Source organism: Hemitrygon akajei, unplaced genomic scaffold (genome assembly GCF_048418815.1).
Source record: "Hemitrygon akajei unplaced genomic scaffold, sHemAka1.3 Scf000048, whole genome shotgun sequence".
Taxonomy (NCBI): domain Eukaryota; kingdom Metazoa; phylum Chordata; class Chondrichthyes; order Myliobatiformes; family Dasyatidae; genus Hemitrygon; species Hemitrygon akajei.
In genome coordinates this window covers 5,328,406-5,346,090 of record NW_027331934.1, presented here as the reverse complement: position 1 = coordinate 5,346,090, position 17,685 = coordinate 5,328,406, and the positions used below count along the sequence as shown (strand labels likewise).

The window sequence follows — 17,685 nt, the reverse complement described above, 5'->3', positions numbered from 1 at the left end:
AAAAATCAGAAGGAGGAGGGGTCCCACAACAGAACCTTGCATAACACCAAGGGTTACCATCTTCCATGCAGTATTCCAGCATCTACAACTTCTGTGGGAAAGCTAATTCTGTATCCACAAAGCAATGCCCCCTTTGATCCCATGCCTCATTAATTTCTGAACGAGCCTTGCAATGGAAACCTTATCAAACGGCTTACTGAAATCCATATACACTGTATCCACTGCTCCACCTTCATCAACATGTTTTGTTACATCCCTAAGGAATTCACTCAGGTTCATAAGGCATGACATGCCCTTGACAAAGCCATGCTGACTGTCCCTAATCAGTTTATGTCTCTCCAAATACTCATAAATCATGTCTCTATGAATCTTCCACAACAACACACTCACTCAACTTGCTGACTGGTCTATAATTTAGTGGGCTATCTCTACTCGCTTTCTTGAACAAGGAAACGATATTTGCAACCTTCTAAACCTCTGGTCCTTCTCAACACACGATTGACAATGGAAAGATCATCGCCAGAGGCTCAGCAATCTTCCCACAGTAGCCGGGGAGCATATCTCAACCGGGCCCGACAGCTTATCTAATTAATGCCTTTTAAAAACTCCAGCACATCCTCTTTCTTAATGTCTATGCACTCAAGCATTTCCGTCCGCTACAAGTCATCCCCACAATTGTGAAGGTCCTTTTCACCTGTGAATACTGAAGCAAAGTATTCTTGAAGTACCTCAGAATATTTTAAATGATCGGCAGATTGAGAAATGTCTGTTGATAACGTAGCGGTGAATTCTAACCAAACCAAGTTGACATTGCTGGCGACCCCCCACGGATTTGTTCTACTTTCCTGGCGTCCCGTCAGCTCCAACGATGATTGTTACCAAAGTCGCTGATAAGTATTCGATACTTTATTAGCAATCAGCAAACATACGATCTTGAAGCGAGGAAACTGAAGTGTCTCCAAGTGTCAGTTCAGCGTATTTGAATGGATAATAATAAAATATATGACATCGGTCAGTTCCCAGCTGTGTACCGCACGGAGCAAAGCACAAATATGTAACTGATTCCCTTTGTGTTTACCACACCCCGACTGATGTGACTAGTTGCCATAAAAAGCATCATAAAAAAACAACATAGAATACAATGCAGGTAGAGAACAGATGCATGGTTCCTACACACTGGTTCAGCTCTAATACAGCGTCTTCTACCTGAAATGTTAACATACCGTCTGTCTTGTTGAATAATTCCAGTTTTATTTATGGTTGTTTTGGATGTACGGGGGTCGACATTGTGTTTAGCAAGGTGCCATTTAACTATCTGATAATAGCCAGGTGACATGAAAGCTTGACCAGAGTTTAAGTGCTAATGATTTTCTTAAAGTCGTACAGGAGAAAATGTAGTGGCTCAGGAGAAGATGTTGCGATGCTGTGTGTGTGTGTTTGGTGCGGGGGGGGGGGGGGGGGGAGGAGGGCCGATTGCATTGTTCAGGATGTCACAGTCTTTCTACATAGAATCAAACCACATATTGTCTGAAGCATCATTGCCAGGCGATGTTAAACTGAAAGGAGACGGTGAGAACAGGTATTACAGAGAAATCTGTGTAATCCATTGATGAGAGGAAAAGATGTCACATTGGTCAGCAGAAAAGCTTCAACCCACCCTGGTGTAACAGTTGTCCATTACTCACCATAGCACCACTAGTGGTAGGAGGACCAACACAGTGGGGGCTGTTTGCTCAACCTGCCTCGCATTCCATTGACACATCATTCCCAGTCCAAGACACCAGATTCGCTCCTAAAAGGGAATTGTCTGCAATATAACAGGCAGAGTAGATACCCCAGAGAATCCTGGTGCAGTGTACAATCCATGGAGAGATCGGAAATGGACATTGTCTGACTGTGGGTGGATGGGCACAGGTGGAGCAGGTCATGTCAAGGCTTCAGTGGACAGGCCCAAGATATTTGGAAGTGTTTTCCTCAGTATAAAAGCAAAACAATGTTCTCCTTTACACCACAGTTAATGTCTGAACCTCCTGTTAATTTTGTTTGAACAGAGCATCAAAATCCGATCACAGCTGCCCTCAAAATGGCTCAAGGAGCGGGCATCGGAAGAGTTCCAGTGTGGTCGACATCAGAAAAGGTCACGGGTATGTCGGCGAATTATTTTAATTTATAAATATTGCCTTGACTCTGTGTCTGGGTTTAATTCAATATCGTCAATTCCCAAATTATTTGTGAGGGGACTGAGCAGAGACTGTTAACATTTCTGGGGGAAGCACAGTCACACGTGGACAGGGTACAATTACTGTTTTCTTCCAGCTCCTCTCGCAGATTGTGATGCATATTAAAACAGTGAGTATTCCAGAACACAAGACATTCTATAGATGTTGAAAGTTTTGAGCAACACAAAGGCACACAAAATATTGTCGGAATTCACCAGGTCAGGCAGCTTCCATAGAGAGAAATAAACAGCTGACGTTTCGGATCGAGACAACATGGAGTAGAAATGTGGCAATATCTAGAATTTCTGTCCCCTTCATTTCCAGTCCCGATTAAGGGTCTTGGCCTGAATCGTCGATTGTTTATTCTTCTCCATAGATGCTGCCTGATATGCTGAGTAGCCTGAGCACTTTGTGAGAAATCCAGAGATTTGCTGAGAAAGGGGTTGACCAGGCAGGCAGACAGTAACCCAGAGCAAAGCGGTGGTGATGGGCAGAACCAGGAGAGTCATGGTGATGGGTTACTATATTCCCAGGAAGAAGCAAAGCCTTTTCAAATAGAGAGGTATATTCCCAGGGACACAGCCTTCAATGGATGGAATTATGCCTCTTCAGCCCCGGCCGGCAGAAATTTTCCTCTGCTCTTCCCAGGTCCGCGCCCATTTCACCACCCCCAACTCCCCTCCTATATATATATATATTTCGGGCTGCTTGGTCACTTAGTGCATCATCTTTAGGTTCCAGAGAGAAAGTTCCTGCCCAATAATGCTCCTCATTTTCCTTCACAGGTCCGAGCTCAGTGATCACCGAGCTCCTGGCAAGCTGGGATGATTTCCAGCTGCTGCAGTTGACGGACTTCTACCGGGACAGGCTGGAGCAGGCGATGGAAGGAGGGGTGCACGGAGTGAGCCTGGCGTTAACGGCCGAGTATCAGTTCAGCGGAGAGGAACATCGGGTGAGTGGGAGAGAGAATGGGTTTGAATTTTCACTCTTCACAGGACTGATGGGTGTCCGATTTCTGACTCATCGGATATTAAATTAAATAAACGAACAGTTGGAAAATAAATACTATACATACAATTACAAAACAAAATGTGAATCTGAACCAGTGATAGAAAGAGGTGAAAATACGCGGCAGACTGGTGGGTAGCTGCTGAATGTTAAGAGTGAGCAGCAGCTGTATGGACTTAGAATAAAGGAGATTAAGTGGAAATATGCCAGGTTGTTTCGCTTTCGGAAGTCCGTGCAGCGTGACAGCAGGATGTCACTGAGAACTAGGGTATTATCTGTGATCGCCACAGGAGCTCGAATGTGTTCTGTTCTGGGTGGAGATGATTGTTTCACAATCTGTAACTGCAGACAGTGTGGATCGGAGAATACTGCCATGTTTTAATGTGTAATCACTGAATAAACCTCCACTGGAAAAGGCAAAGGAAAGGCATCAGGAGTCAGCCGGTAATCCGCTGTCATATTGGACACAGGCGGACTGAGGAGAGGAATCACATCATCTTTTCTACAGCTTCCCTGTGACTGCTCACTCTATTACAAAAACCCTCCTGACTTCTTTCTTCATCTGTGATGGTTATTTTCAAATTTCTGTTTTACACCGTCAAATCCGGTGAGGAATTATTTATGTATTTGGAGCCACGTCAATGAAACGGTCACAGGCCAGCCAGGATCTCATTGACTGGTGGACCAGGTTCACGGTGAATGTCCCTCCGTATGCTCTGCACTCAGAATGTACAGTCCATGTCCAGACAGGATCAGCACCCATCCGGGTGACTGCTCAGTGTGATCCCGTTACAGAGCACATCATTTACTTCTCATTTTCTGTGTGAATCTGTCAGTCCCCAATATGTTCACTGTTACTCTTCACAGAAAATCTCTGATCTCGCTGATAAGAGAGAGCGGGCGGACAGTTCTAAACTCCTCCTGAGCCTAGTGATGGAGAAAGGCTCCCGCGCCCGGAGGGTGATGTGGGAAACCTTTGTGAAAATGCGGATTGGTGTCCCAAAGTTGGACAAAATACTGAAAGAAATACAGGAACATGGTGAGAGAGTATCAGAGATTAATTTAATTTTGGAATCAAGAATTACATACTTAATAACTTGACGCATTTCAATTCCTCAAATTGTTTAAATCTGAACAGGTTGTGTTCTGGTCCGTCGACCCGTACCAGAGATTCCCAGGGAACTGAAAGGTAAGTTTGATGTTGTGTAGGGCCATGTCGTTGTTGAGTCACGGGGATTTGATCGGGTAAATGTTCCACCGTGACACAGCGCACAGTGAGACACATGGAAAAATGTTTGCTGGAGGGAGAGTTTTCACAGGACAGCATGAGGAAAAACGCAGAGAGTTGGAGGCTTTGCTGAAAGGGATGATTCCTCTCTGGGTCCTGCAACTACAGATCCCTCCACCGGGGTCGGAATTGAGAAGAGGGCAATCTGAGGAGCGAAACTATGGGAAATTTCTTACTCCGAAAGGTGAAATTATATCCCTACAACCACCCAACCCCCGGAATAGCCCTCATCCTAAATCACTTTTCTAAACTCCCTCAGCTCCTACAGGTTATCATTTTTTTTTAGAATTGGGAATCCATTGAAGTTCCCGTCGCAGAATAACAATGACAGCATCCATTTAATGAGAAAAGCAGGTAACACTGCAACTAGTCCCGACAAAGGGTCTCGGCTCGAAACGTCGACAGCGCTTCTCCCTATCGATGCTGCCTGGCCTGCTGTGTTCCACCAGCATTGTGTGTGTGTTGTTGTTTGAATTTCCAGCTTCTGCAGATTTCCTCGTGTTAACACGACAACTATTCTGTTTAATCCCATAACAGCAGATGAACCCCACTCTGTTCACATCTGCAACGTCTTAGTGCAAACACTGCTAAAGTTATCCCGTTCAATTTCCCACTTAATAATCCTGGGAATTCCATCAGGAGACAGTGTTACTGAGGGTGTGATGGGGAAAAAATCCTCAGCTCTGTCCATAGAAGCTGAAATATATGTGATGTGTGGTGGATACTGTGGAAGTGTGAGAGATGGAAGTTAGGGCAGAGAAACCGAGGGTTGTAAGCTTGCGGCAAAGAGGTGGAAAGGACTGAAAATATCTATAAATAATATTGTAATTAATTAAATTGTGATCGTCTGGATAAGAAACTCACTACATCCGTAAGCACATTGTGTCGGTGAAAATGGAGCCCGGGGCAGTACATGGGCTCAAGTGAGTGTAAGGTTTCATCATCGCAGACTGAGTTGGATCACTCAACTGCACATTTATTAGAGGAGAGAGCGAAGCAAAGAAGGTATTGTAAAAAGTATTAATCTTACATTAGTCCATGTTTTAACTGATAACTCGAAGCCCTTGAACAGTAATATAAGGAATCTTGGCCAACACCCTCATTCAGCCTGTCTCATTTCCAAGAACAAAGTCCAAAAGATGTTAGTTTTGAAATGGTATCAGATAAAGTTTTCAAATTGCTCTCGTTTCTGTCACCTGTGTTAATGCTTTTCCAGTCCACATTCAGACAATAAAACCCCTCCATTTTCCTACACTAAGGATTTGGTAATTCTCGACAATTTGCCTGCAAACTTGTTCTTCAATGTTCTTCATGCTGTTTGCCGAGGGAACAGTCACGGCAGTGAAATTCCCACACCCATTTCTGAATATGAAACAGATTCTCTCCCTGATTATTGAAGAACATTATTTCTACCACTGTCACATTCTCTAAACATTTCAAAAATCTAAGTTTTCTTACTGTGTCTGTTACTCCCGAATACTTGATTGGAATGCCCGCACACTCCCTGACAGGGTCCTGAGACCCCACGCACACCTGGCAGGGCGTTGACACAGTGTGAGACCACACACACACCCCTGACAAGGTCCTGACATATTGTGAGATCCTACCCACCCCAGTTAGGGTGCTGACATACTGTGATACTCCACACACCCCTAAGAAGATCCAGACAGGATGTGAGACCTGACACACCCCTGGCAGGGTCCATACGCATTGTGAGACCCCACACACCCCTGCTAGGGTTCTGACACACTGTGAGACCCCACACACCACTGAGTGGTTCCCGACACACTGTGAGAAAACACACACCACGGACGGGGTCCTGACACAGTGTGAGACCCCACACACCTCTGACAGGGTCCTGACACACAGTGAGACGCTACATACCCCTGATAGGGTCCTGACACACTTTGAGATATACTCACGCCTATTAGGGTCCCGACACAGTGTGAGACCTCACACAAACCAGACAAGGTCCTGAAACACCGTGAGAACCTACTCATGCCTGTTAGGGTCCTGTCACTCTGTGAGACCCGACACATACCTGAGAGGATCCTGACACACTGTGAGACCGCAGACACACCCCAGACAGGGTCTGAACCCACTGAGAGACCCCACACACCCCTGAGAGGGTCCTGACACGATGTGAGATCTGACACCTCTCTGACAGGATCTAGACAGACTGCGAGACCACACACACTCCTGGCAGGGTCCTGACACACTGTGAGACCCCACAAGTACCTGACAGGGTACTGACACACTGTGATACCCCACACACTCTTGACAGGGTCCTGACACACTGTGAGTCCCCACACACTCTTGACAGGGTTCTGACACACTGTGTGTCCCCATATACCCTTGACAGTGTCCTGACACACTGTGAGACCCCACACAACCTGGACTGGGTTCTGACCCACTGCGAGACCCCATACACCACTGACAAGATCCTGACACACTGTGTGATCCCAGACACCCCTGGCAGGTTCCTGACACACTGTGAGACCGCACACACCCCTGACAGGGTCCGGACCCACTGAGAGACCCAATACACCCCTTACAGGGTACCGAAACACTGTGACACCCCACACACCCCTAACACGGTTCCGACACACTGTGAGACCCCACACACCCCTCTTAGGTCCTGACACACTGTGAACCGCACATAACCCAGAGAGGGTTCCGACACAGTGTGAGACCCCACACACCCCCGATAGGGTCCTGTCACACTGTGAGGCCACAAACATACCTAACAGTGTCCTGACACACTGTGGGACACCGCACAACCCTGACAGTGTCCTAAAACACCTTGTAACCCCACACAACTCCCACCGGGTTCTGACACACTGCGAGACCCCATACAACCCTGAAAGGTTGCTGACACACTGTGAGACACACTCACGCCTGTTAGTGTCCTCACACAGTCTGAGAACCCACACAAACCTGACAGGGTCCTGACACACTGTGAGACCCCACACACCCCTGACACGGTCCTGCCGCACTGTGAGAGCCCACACATGCCTGTTAAGGTCCTGTCACACTTTGAGACCCGACACACGCCTAACAGGATCCTGACACACTGTGTGAGCCAGACACTTCTGGCAGGGTCCTGACACACCGTGAGACATCACACACCTCTTACTAGGTATTGAAAAACTGTGAGACACCGAACACACCTCACAGTATCCTGATGCACTGTGAGACAGTTCCTGACACAGTGTGAGTTGACGCACACTCTTGGCAGGATCCTGACATACTGTGAGACCCCAGACACACCTGGCAGGGTCGAGACGCACTGTGAGATCCCACAGACCCCTGACAGGTTCCTGAGACACTGTGAGACTGCACAAACACTTGACAGCGTTCTGACATACTATGATACCCCACACACCCCTGACAGGGTCCCGACACACTCTGAGACCTCAGACACACTTGGCAGGGTCCAGACACACTGCGAGACACCACACACGCTTGACAGGGTCCTGACACACTGTGAGACGCCACACACCTCAGACAGGGTCCTGACAGCCTGTGAGACCTCACATCTGACAGGGTGCTGGCACACTGTGGGACACCACACACCCATCCAGGGTGTGAGAGTTGTGCGAGGATGTCCAGTACGGGACAGTCGGGGGTCAGTAATGTACCAGGGAAATACTCACCTTCACAGCACAGTTAATGTGGGAATGTGATGATCTGGTGTTTATCTGGACCAGGCCTCTCTGTCCAGTCAGGGGTCTGTTAATCGAATTTACTTTACTGTGCGAACATCCATTGACAAATCCAATCAATGCACAGCTTTGAGATGACTCTTGTGTGCTTAAATACTGAGTTCTGAGTTGAGGCATCTAACAGTTTGTCCACTGTCTGTACACATGGAAGATGTTCAACAGAAACACAAGGAGTCTCTGCGGACACAAACTGAAACACTGAGAGCGAACACGATCCTGATGAGGGAGAAGGTGAAGGTTTTCCAGCTAGTTGATCGATACGCTGAGCTCACGGTCATTTCTACTGTTCGAGATCGGAGACTGGTGGAACATGAGCTGCTGGCAAGAGGCAGAGACCACGAGGAGTGGAGAGAAAAACTTCTCCGTGGACACCTGGAAAAACTCCGGATGGATCAGCTGTTCCAGAGCAGCTTTTCCCGAAGTAAATCCAAATCTGGGAGTTCGGCAGCAGTGGCCGGAGTCCCGGGGATCGGGAAAACAACAATGGTACAAAAGATCGTTTATGACTGGGCCAAGGGGGAAATATACCAACAATTCCAGTTTGTCTTCAGTTTCAAATTCCGGGAGTTAAACTCCATTAACTGCACAATAAACCTGAGGGAACTGATTCTGGATCAATATCCTTACTTCAGGAATATCCTGAGAGAGGTCTGGAAGAACCCAGAGGGATTGCTGTTTATATTTGATGGCTTGGATGAATTCAACGACATAATTGATTTTGATGACAGTCGGAGAGACACAGAACCTCGGTCCACATGCACAGATCCTGAATTCAAGTGCAAGGTGTCTGACATTGTGTACAGTTTAATCCAGCACAAGCTGCTCCCAGGGAGTTCAGTGCTGGTGACCACCCGCCCCACTGCGTTACATTTATTGGAAAAGGCAGAGATCAGTATCTGGGCTGAAATCCTGGGATTTGTTGGTGAGGAACGGAAGGAATATTTCATCAGACATTTTGAAGATCAGACGGTGGCGGCAGCTCTCTTCAAGCACGTGAAGGAGAACGAGATCCTGTACACCATGAGCTACAACCCCTCCTACTGCTGGATCCTCGCTCTGGCACTGGGCCCCTTCTTCACACAAAGAGTCAGGGACCCGCAGCGAGTTCCCAAGACCATCACCCAACTGTACTCTTACTATATTTACGACATCCTGAAAAACCACGGCCGTGAGATTGAGAACCCCCGTGATGTGTTACTCAGGGTTGGTCAGATGGCCTTCAGAGGAGTGTCTGAGAAGAAGATTGTGTTTACAGATGGAGATTTGATCAAGTACAATCTGCAGCCTTCCCAGTTCCTGTCCGGGTTCCTGATGGAACTTTTGGAGAGAGAGGATTCTGCCCGGAGCGTGGTGTACACATTCCCACACCTCACCATCCAAGAGTTTGTAGCTGCAGTCGCACAATTCCTAAATCCACATCCCGGGGATATCCTGAAATTTCTCACTGAAACCCACAACACGACTGATGGGCGATTTGAGGTGGTTCTCCGTTTTGTTGCTGGTCTCTCCTCCCCAATGACAGCTCGGAGCCTGGAGGAGTTTCTGGGTCCATTTCCTCATGAAACAACCTGCCGGGTGATTGACTGGGTGAAGGAGGAGGTTGAACGCCAGAGTGGAAACACGGGGAGTGAAGCTAGTAAAAGGAGACACCTGAACACATTGCACTACCTGTTTGAGTCTCAGAATCGTGGACTGGCTCAGGCCGCACTGGAATCTGTGGAAACACTTTCGTTCAATGGGATTGCGTTGACCCCGATTGACTGCGCCGTCCTGTCTCGTGTCATCGGACTCTGTGACACAATAAAATCCCTTCAAATGCAGCTCTGCTATATTCAGTGTGAAGGAATCCAGAGGCTGGGACCCGGGCTGCACAAGTGCCAGGAGTTGAGGTAACTTGATTTATTTCTCACTGTGAACTGTGAAACTGTTCCATTGTGTTGCTTCATTGTAAAAGTGTTTGTGTAAAACTGTAATAAATCAAATAGTAAAGAACTGTGACAAATGCCCAGGGGATCAGTCAGTAATTCCCCAAGGACGGGAGGGTTCTGTGGTTCCTTGTGAAGGGATATTGGAGACTTCATCAGATCGGTGAACAACGACCATTGGTTTAATGGTAGTAAATCACAGGAATGCCCGTGTTTCTCGCTGCCTGTGACACGTCCATTGACAATGTTCTTTCTCACTGTTACTGACACCCAGACCGACACTGACTGCAGCAGGTGGATCAGAGATTCACACCCCCTTCCCTATGAGGGACAAGAGACTATCAGCAGACTTTCCCAGTGAGAAGGAAAAAAATACCATTGTGAGATTATCCTCCCCTGCCCTTCACCGTTTGTGACTATCACCATCAGTCAACCTGTGTGACTGTGCTCACTACCAGATAGCCAGACTCCATGGGCAAATGTCCTCGATTATAATCCTAGGTTCATAACACCCATACCGTACAATCAATCTTCCAGGATCACCTTCTTCCCTCCGATCCTCCTGTGGGACATCTCTTCCTTACATGGTAACACTTTTCCTCCTGTGGGATCTCTCTTCCCAATCCCCATTCCTCCTGAGCGATCTCTCTTCACAACCCCCTTCCTCATGTGGGATCTGTCTTCCCCATTCCCGTTCCTCCTGTGGAATCTCTCTTCTCCATCCCCTCTCCTCCCGTGGGATCTCTCCTCTCAGTCCCCGTTCCTCCTGGGTGATCTCTCTTCCCCATTCGACTTCCTCCTTTGGGATATCTTCCCCATTCCCTACCTCCTGTGGGATGTCTCCTCCCCTTCCCCCTTACACTTCCAGAATCTCTATTCCTCATCCACGTTCCTCCTGTGGGTTCTGACCTTCAAATTTCCCTTCCTCCTATATGATCTTTCTTACTCATCCCCTTTCCTCCTATGGGAACTCATTTTCCCATTCACTTTCCATCTTTTGGATCTCTGTTCCCTATTCCCCTTCCTCCTGTGGGATCTCTCCTCCCCTCCCGCTTCCTCCTGTATGATCTATTTTCCTCACCCTCCTTCCTCCTGTTGAATCTCTATTCACCATTTGCCTTCCTCCTGTGGGATCTCTCTTCCACATACCCTTCCTTCTGTGGGATCTCTCCTCCTCATCCCCAATCTTCCTGTCGGACCTCTCTTACCCATCACTTTTCCACCTGTGGGATCAAAATTGCTCACAACCCTCCCTCGTGTCGGAGTTTTCTTCCTAAAAGCCCCTTCCTCCAGTGGGATCTCTCCTCCCCATCACCTTCGTACTGTGGGATCTCCCTTCCACATCCCCCTTCCTCCTGTGGGATCTCTCTTCCACATCGGCTTCCTCCTATGGGATCGCTGTTCCCTATCTCCTTCCTGCTGTGGGATATCTCTTCCCCAATACCCATCCTCCTGTCGTATCTCTCTTCCCCATCCCTCTTCTGTGGGATCTCTCTTTCCCATTTCCCTTCATCCTAGGGAAACTCTCTTCCACATTCCCTTCTTCCTGTGGAATTTAACTTCCCCGTTCCAGTTCTTCCTGTGGGATATTTCTTCCACAGGTCTATTCCTTATGTGGGATCTCTTCCAAATCCCCTTTCTCTTGTGGGATTTCTCCTCCCCATCCGCCTTCCTGCTGCAGAATCTATCTTCCCCAACCCCCTTCCTCCTGTGGGATCTCTCTTCCTCATCCCCATACCTCCTGTGGGAACTCTCATCCCCATCCCCCTTCCTCCTGTGTGATCTGTGTTCCCCATCTCCTTCCTCCTGTGGGATATCTCAGCCCTAGCTCCATTCCTCCTGTGTGATCTCTCTTCCCCATTCCCACCTGTGGGATCGCTCGTTCACCATCACCCTTCCTAATGTGGGATCTCCCGTTCCCGCCCCAATCCTTCCTCCGGTAGGATCACTCAGCCCCATCTCCCTTCCTGCTGTGGAATATCCCTTTCCCAGATCCATTCTTCCTGTGGGATCTCTCTTCCGCATTCCCCTTCCTCCTGTTGAATCTCTTCCCCATTCCGTTCTTCCTGTGGGATCTTTCCTCCCCGTTCCCTTCCTCCAGTACGAACTCTCGTCCTCATTCCCCTTCCTCATGTGGGATCTCTCTCCCCCCTTTCCCTTCCCCCTGTGGGATCACTATTCTCCATCCCCTTTCCTCCTTTGGAATCTCGCTTCCCCATTCACTTCCTGCTGTGGGATCTCTCTTCCCCATCCCCTTCCTCCTGTCGGATTTCTGTTCCCCATTCCACTCTCTCCAGTGGGATCTCTCTTCTTCTGCTCTATTCCTCCTGTCGGAAATCTTCAAAATCCCCTTCCTCTTCTGGGATCTCTCTTCACCATTCCCCTTCCTGCGTTGGGTTCTGTCTTCCACATCCCCTTCATCCTGTGGGATCTCTCTTCCCTATCCGCCATCCTGCTGGGATATCTCTTCCTCATCTCCATTCCTCCTGTGGGATAGCTCGTTCATCATCCCCCTTCCTAATGTGGGATCTCCCGTTCCCGCCCCAATCCTTCCTCCGGTAGGATCACTCAGCCGCATCTCACTTCCTCCTGAGGGATATCACTTTCCCAGCTCCATACCTCTTGTACAATATCTCTTCCCCATCCCCTTCCTCTTGTACGATCTGTATTCCACATCTCCTTCTTCCTGTGGGATATCACATTCCCAGCTCCATGCCTCCTGTGTGATCTCTCTTCCCTATCCTCTATCCTTCTGTGGGACCTCGTTTCCCCATCACCTTCCTCCAGTGGGATATCTCTTCCCCAGATCCATTCGCCTTATGGGATCTCTCTTCGTCATTCTCCCTTCCTCCTGTCGCATCACTCTTCCGCATCTCTTCCTCGTGTGGAATCTTATTTCCCCATACCCCTTCCTCGTGTGGGATCTCTCTTCTGTATCTCATCCTTCCTTCTGTGTGATCACTCTTCTCCAACCCCCTTTCCCCTGTGGGATCACTCTTCCTTTTCCCCCTTCCTCCTGTGGGATTAAAATTGCCCACGGCCCTCCCTACTTTGGAAACTCTCGTTCCCGTCCCTCTTAATCCCGTTGTATCTCGCTTCAGCATCCCATCCATCCTTCTGTACGATCTCTCTTCACCCAAACCCTTCCCCCTGTGGGATCGCTCTTGACCATCCCGTTTCCTCTTTTGGAATCTTCCTTCCCCACCCCTTCCTGGTGCGGGATCTTTCTTCCCCATTCCCCTTCCTTCTATTGGATCTGTTCCCCATCCCCTTCCTCCTGTGGGATCTCTCTGCACCATCCCCATTCCTCCTATGGGAACTCTCATCTCCATCTCCCTTCCTCCTGTGGGTCCTCTCTTCCCCATTCCCCATCATCCTCCGGGGTGTCTCTTCCACATCCCCTTCCTCCTGAGGGATCTCTTCCAAATCCACTTTGTCCTGTGGGATCTCTCCTCCTCTTCGCCCTTCCTCCTGTACGACCTCACTTCCACATCCGCCTTCCTCCTATGTGATCTGTGTTCCCCAACTCCTTCCTATTGTGGGATATCTCATCCCCAGCTCGATTTCTCCTGTGTGATCTCTCTTCCCCATTTCTCTTCCACCTGTGGGATCTCTGTACCCCAGCTCCATTCCTCCTGTGGGATCACTCGTTCACCATCCCCCTTCCTAATGTGGGATCTCCCGTTCCCGCCCCAATCCTTCCTCCGGTAGGATCACTCAGCCCCATCTCCCTTCCTGCTGTGGGATCTTTCTTCCCAGATCCATTTCTCCTGTGGGATCTCTCTTCCCCATTCCTCTTCCTCCTGTGGGATCTCTGTTCCCCATTCCCTTTCCTCCTTTGGAATCTCCCTTTTCCATCCCCATCCTTCTGTAGGATCTCTATTCTCCATCCCCCTTCCTCCTGTAGGATCTCTATTCTCCATCCCCCTTCCTCCTGTACGACCTCCCTTCCACATCCGCCTTCCTCCTGTGGGATCTCTCTTCCCCATCCCCCTACCTCCTGTGGGATCTCTCTTCCCAATCCCCCTTCCTTCTCTTTGATCTCTCTTCCCCATCCCCCTTCGTCCTGTTGGATCTCTACCCCATCCCCCTTCCTCTTGTGGGGTCTGTCTTCCCCATCCCCCTCCTGTGGGATCTCTCTTCCCCATCCCCCTTCCTCCTGTGGGGTCTCTCTTCCCCATCCCCCTCCTGTGGGATCTCTCTTCCCCTTCCCACATCCTCCTGTGTGATATTCCTCCTGTCTGATCTGTGTTCCCCATCTCCATCCTATCTTATCCCCAGCTCCATTCCTCAGGTGTGATCTCTCTTCTCCATTTCTCTGCCACCTATGGGATCTCCGTTCCCCAGCTGCATTCCTCCTGTGGGATCGATTCTTCCCTTCCCCCTTTCTCCTGTACAATCTCTCTTCCTCATCCCCCTTCCTCCTGTGGGATCTCTCTTCCCCATTTCCTTTCCTCCCATGGGATCTCTGTTTCCCATCTCATTTCCTCGTTTGAAATCTTCCTTCCCCATCCCCTTCCTGGTGTGGGATCTTTCTTCGCCATTCACATTTTTTCTGTGCGGTCTCTCTTCCCTATCCCCTTCCTCGAGTGGGATCTCTCCTCCCCTTCCCCCTTCCACCTGTACGACCTCCCTTCCACATCCGCCTTCCTCCTGTGTGATCTGTGTTCCCCATCTCCATCCTACTGTGTGCTATCTTATCCCCAGCTGCTTTCCTCAGGTGTGATCTCTCATCCCCATTTCTTTGCCACCTGTGGGATCTCTGTTCCCCAGCTGCACTCCTCCTGTGGGATCTCTTATCCCCTTGTCCCTTCCTCCTGTACGATCACTCTTTCCCATTTCCTTTCCTCCTGTGGGATATCTGTTCCCCATCCCCTTTCCTCGTTTGGAATCTTCCTTCCCCATTCCCTTCCTGGTGTGGGATCTTTCTTCCCCATCCCCCTTCCTTCTGTGCGACCTCTTCCCTTTCCCCTTCCTCCTTTGGGAAGTCTTTTCCACATCCACTTCCTCCTGTGGATTTCTCTTCCCCATTCCACTTCCTCCTGTGGGATCTCTCTTAGTCAGCTCTATTCCTTCTGTGGGATCTCCTCCCTATCCCCCTCCTCCTGTGCGATCGGTGTTTCCCATCTCATTCATCCTGTGGGATCTCTCTTCCTCATTCACCTTCCTCCAGTGGGATCTGTCTTCCCCATCCCCATTCCTACTGTACGATCTCTTCCCCACCCTCCTTCCGCCTATGTGACCTATTTTTCCCATCCCCCTTTCTTCTGTGGGAGATCTCTTCCTCATCTCCACTCCTCCTGTGGGATCGCTCGTTCCCCATTCCCCCTTCCTAACGTGGGATCTCTCGTTCCCACCCCCTTCCTCCGGTAGGATCACATCCCCATCTCCATTCCTCCTGTGAGTTATCTCTTTCCTAGCTCCATTCCTGCTGTGGGATCTCCCTTTCCCATTTTCATTCCTCCTGTGATATCTGTTCCTCATCCCCTTCCTCCTGTGAGATCCCTCGGGACTTTCATCCCTGCCCCTCCCGACTCTCTCACATCAGAAACAGATTTCTAACCATCGGAGAATGAGACAGAATATGTGGAGTTTACAGGGTCACACCGACAGACTAAATTACTGACATTCGGCGAATACCCTGGAACTGGTCAGAGAGAGGCATTGACAGTGATGGGAACTCCGAACAGTGATTTACTGAAGGGTTTAATGTTTCCTTAAATATATGAGAGAGAGAGATTACCCCAGACCCACGGTTTGAATCACTTTGTTCATCAATTTGTCTGTTTGTGTTTAGACTTGGGGAAAATAACCTGGGAGATTCAGGAGTGAAACTGGTGTCTGCGGCTATGAGGAACCTGGAGTGTAAAATACAGAAACTTCAGTAAGTATCAGATTGTGGGAGATTGTGTTTACAATCACTGGGTGTCTGACACTGAACATTAATGTGATCAGTAATTGTGATCCTGATTAACACTGGGGATTTGTACCGTCTCCTGTCTCTCTGTGTCCTTCACCCTCACTCTCTCTCATCTCCAGGCTGAGGGATGTCGGTCTCACAGATTCTGGTGCCGAGGATCTCGTCTCCGCTCTCAGTACAAACCCATCACTGACGGAGCTGAACCTGAGTTTCAACTCGCTGACTGACCGATCTGTCCCCGCTCTCCGCCGCCTCATACTGACCCTCCCGAGTCTGGAGCTGATCGAGTGAGTGTTTGTGTTAATGTTCAATGTGATAAAATATCAGCGGATCCGCGGGTTTTCTGGTGATATTTGTCTGTGAGTGTTGTTGAAACATTAACCCCGGTCCCCTGTTACTGACACTGTTGTGTAATCTGTTTATTTCAACTTTATTCTCCCATCTGTTTCAGGTTGGACGGGAATCGGTTCAGTCAGGCCGGGGAGAAGGAACTGAGATGTCTGCAGGAACCCAGACCCGGACTCAGAGTGACCGTGTGAACATCTGAATGTGTGAACATCCCCGCCCGCCGGGATAGTGGCATTTTGGTCAATTCCCCGCCCTCCCATTTATTGCCGCGCGCCTGGTTTAATTGCCAACGGTTTTAATGGAACGGCGCCAGTCTCGCTCAGAGTGACGTATTTCCGCCTGCTCTCCAGCGACGCACCTTCCGCGGATGTGCATTTCGAAACTCCTTCACGTGAGAACCGGGGGGCAGGATTCCGTCTAGGACTCCAATGTCTCGGGGTGGGATTCTCCCGGGAGAGAATCTTTTTGCTTCCTTTGCTGAGGACGGTGCATTCGGCAGCCTGGCCGATATAATGATGTTAAATGGACAAATCCCTCGGCAGTGACCCTGGATCTGCAGCGATCCCGGACACGGCCCTGAAGTGTGATTTTATAATCATCGGTTCCCCGATGCAGAGTGACGGTGAGAAACGGGACTGATTATTCAACCGGTCACTCGTTGTCGCCGGTTAGTTAATTGTGTGTGACTGTGAGTGAGTCGGGAGCCGCTTATTTATTCCCGCACGTCAGCAGCTCACACATTGTTTAATTTACATTTGCCATGATGAAATCAATAAACCGCTGTAACTTCCTATCTTCGTGCCGGACTCGAGTTTTATTTGAGGTTTCTGCTGCCCCCCGCACCCTGTGCACTGCAACAGTGGGTCGGAGCTCCTCGCATCACACTGACACAGTAGCGTCTCAGCTCCAGGCTGAGGGAGGTCGGATGCCCAGGATCTCATCTCCACCCAACCCCCTTCTTGGGTAACTGACACCCTCCTGCCACCCGCAAACAGTTAAAATAGACTGTTATCAGCCGTGATTCCACCGAGGTCCGGACTACGAGAGGAATGGGGGATGAAATACCAGTTTAAGTACGGCATTCACACCCTCTACACCGTCCCATCACACAAACTCCGGGTCAGACACAGATTGAAGCTTCCTGCAAACTTTCCCAACAAACACTACCGGGAACAGACAGAGTGATTCTCCCCCCACATCGTCCCTAAACACACTCCTGCGGTCAGACACAGAGTGAAGATCCCTCCGCACA

The 17,685-nt window shown here is 49.3% G+C and overlaps 1 protein-coding gene across 1 annotated transcript; it reads left to right on the top strand.

The window, feature by feature from the left end:
• The first annotated feature begins 2,062 nt into the window (after positions 1–2,062).
• LOC140720904 (NACHT, LRR and PYD domains-containing protein 3-like) lies at positions 2,063–17,178 on the top strand. Its single transcript, XM_073035748.1, has 8 exons — positions 2,063–2,144; positions 3,005–3,171; positions 4,095–4,266; positions 4,366–4,416; positions 8,392–10,129; positions 15,963–16,049; positions 16,205–16,372; positions 16,537–17,178. The coding sequence occupies exons 1-8, from the start codon at positions 2,084–2,086 to the stop codon at positions 16,622–16,624; spliced, it is 2,532 nt and encodes an 843-aa protein (XP_072891849.1). The 5' UTR covers positions 2,063–2,083; the 3' UTR covers positions 16,625–17,178.
• Positions 17,179–17,685: the final 507 nt, after the last annotated feature.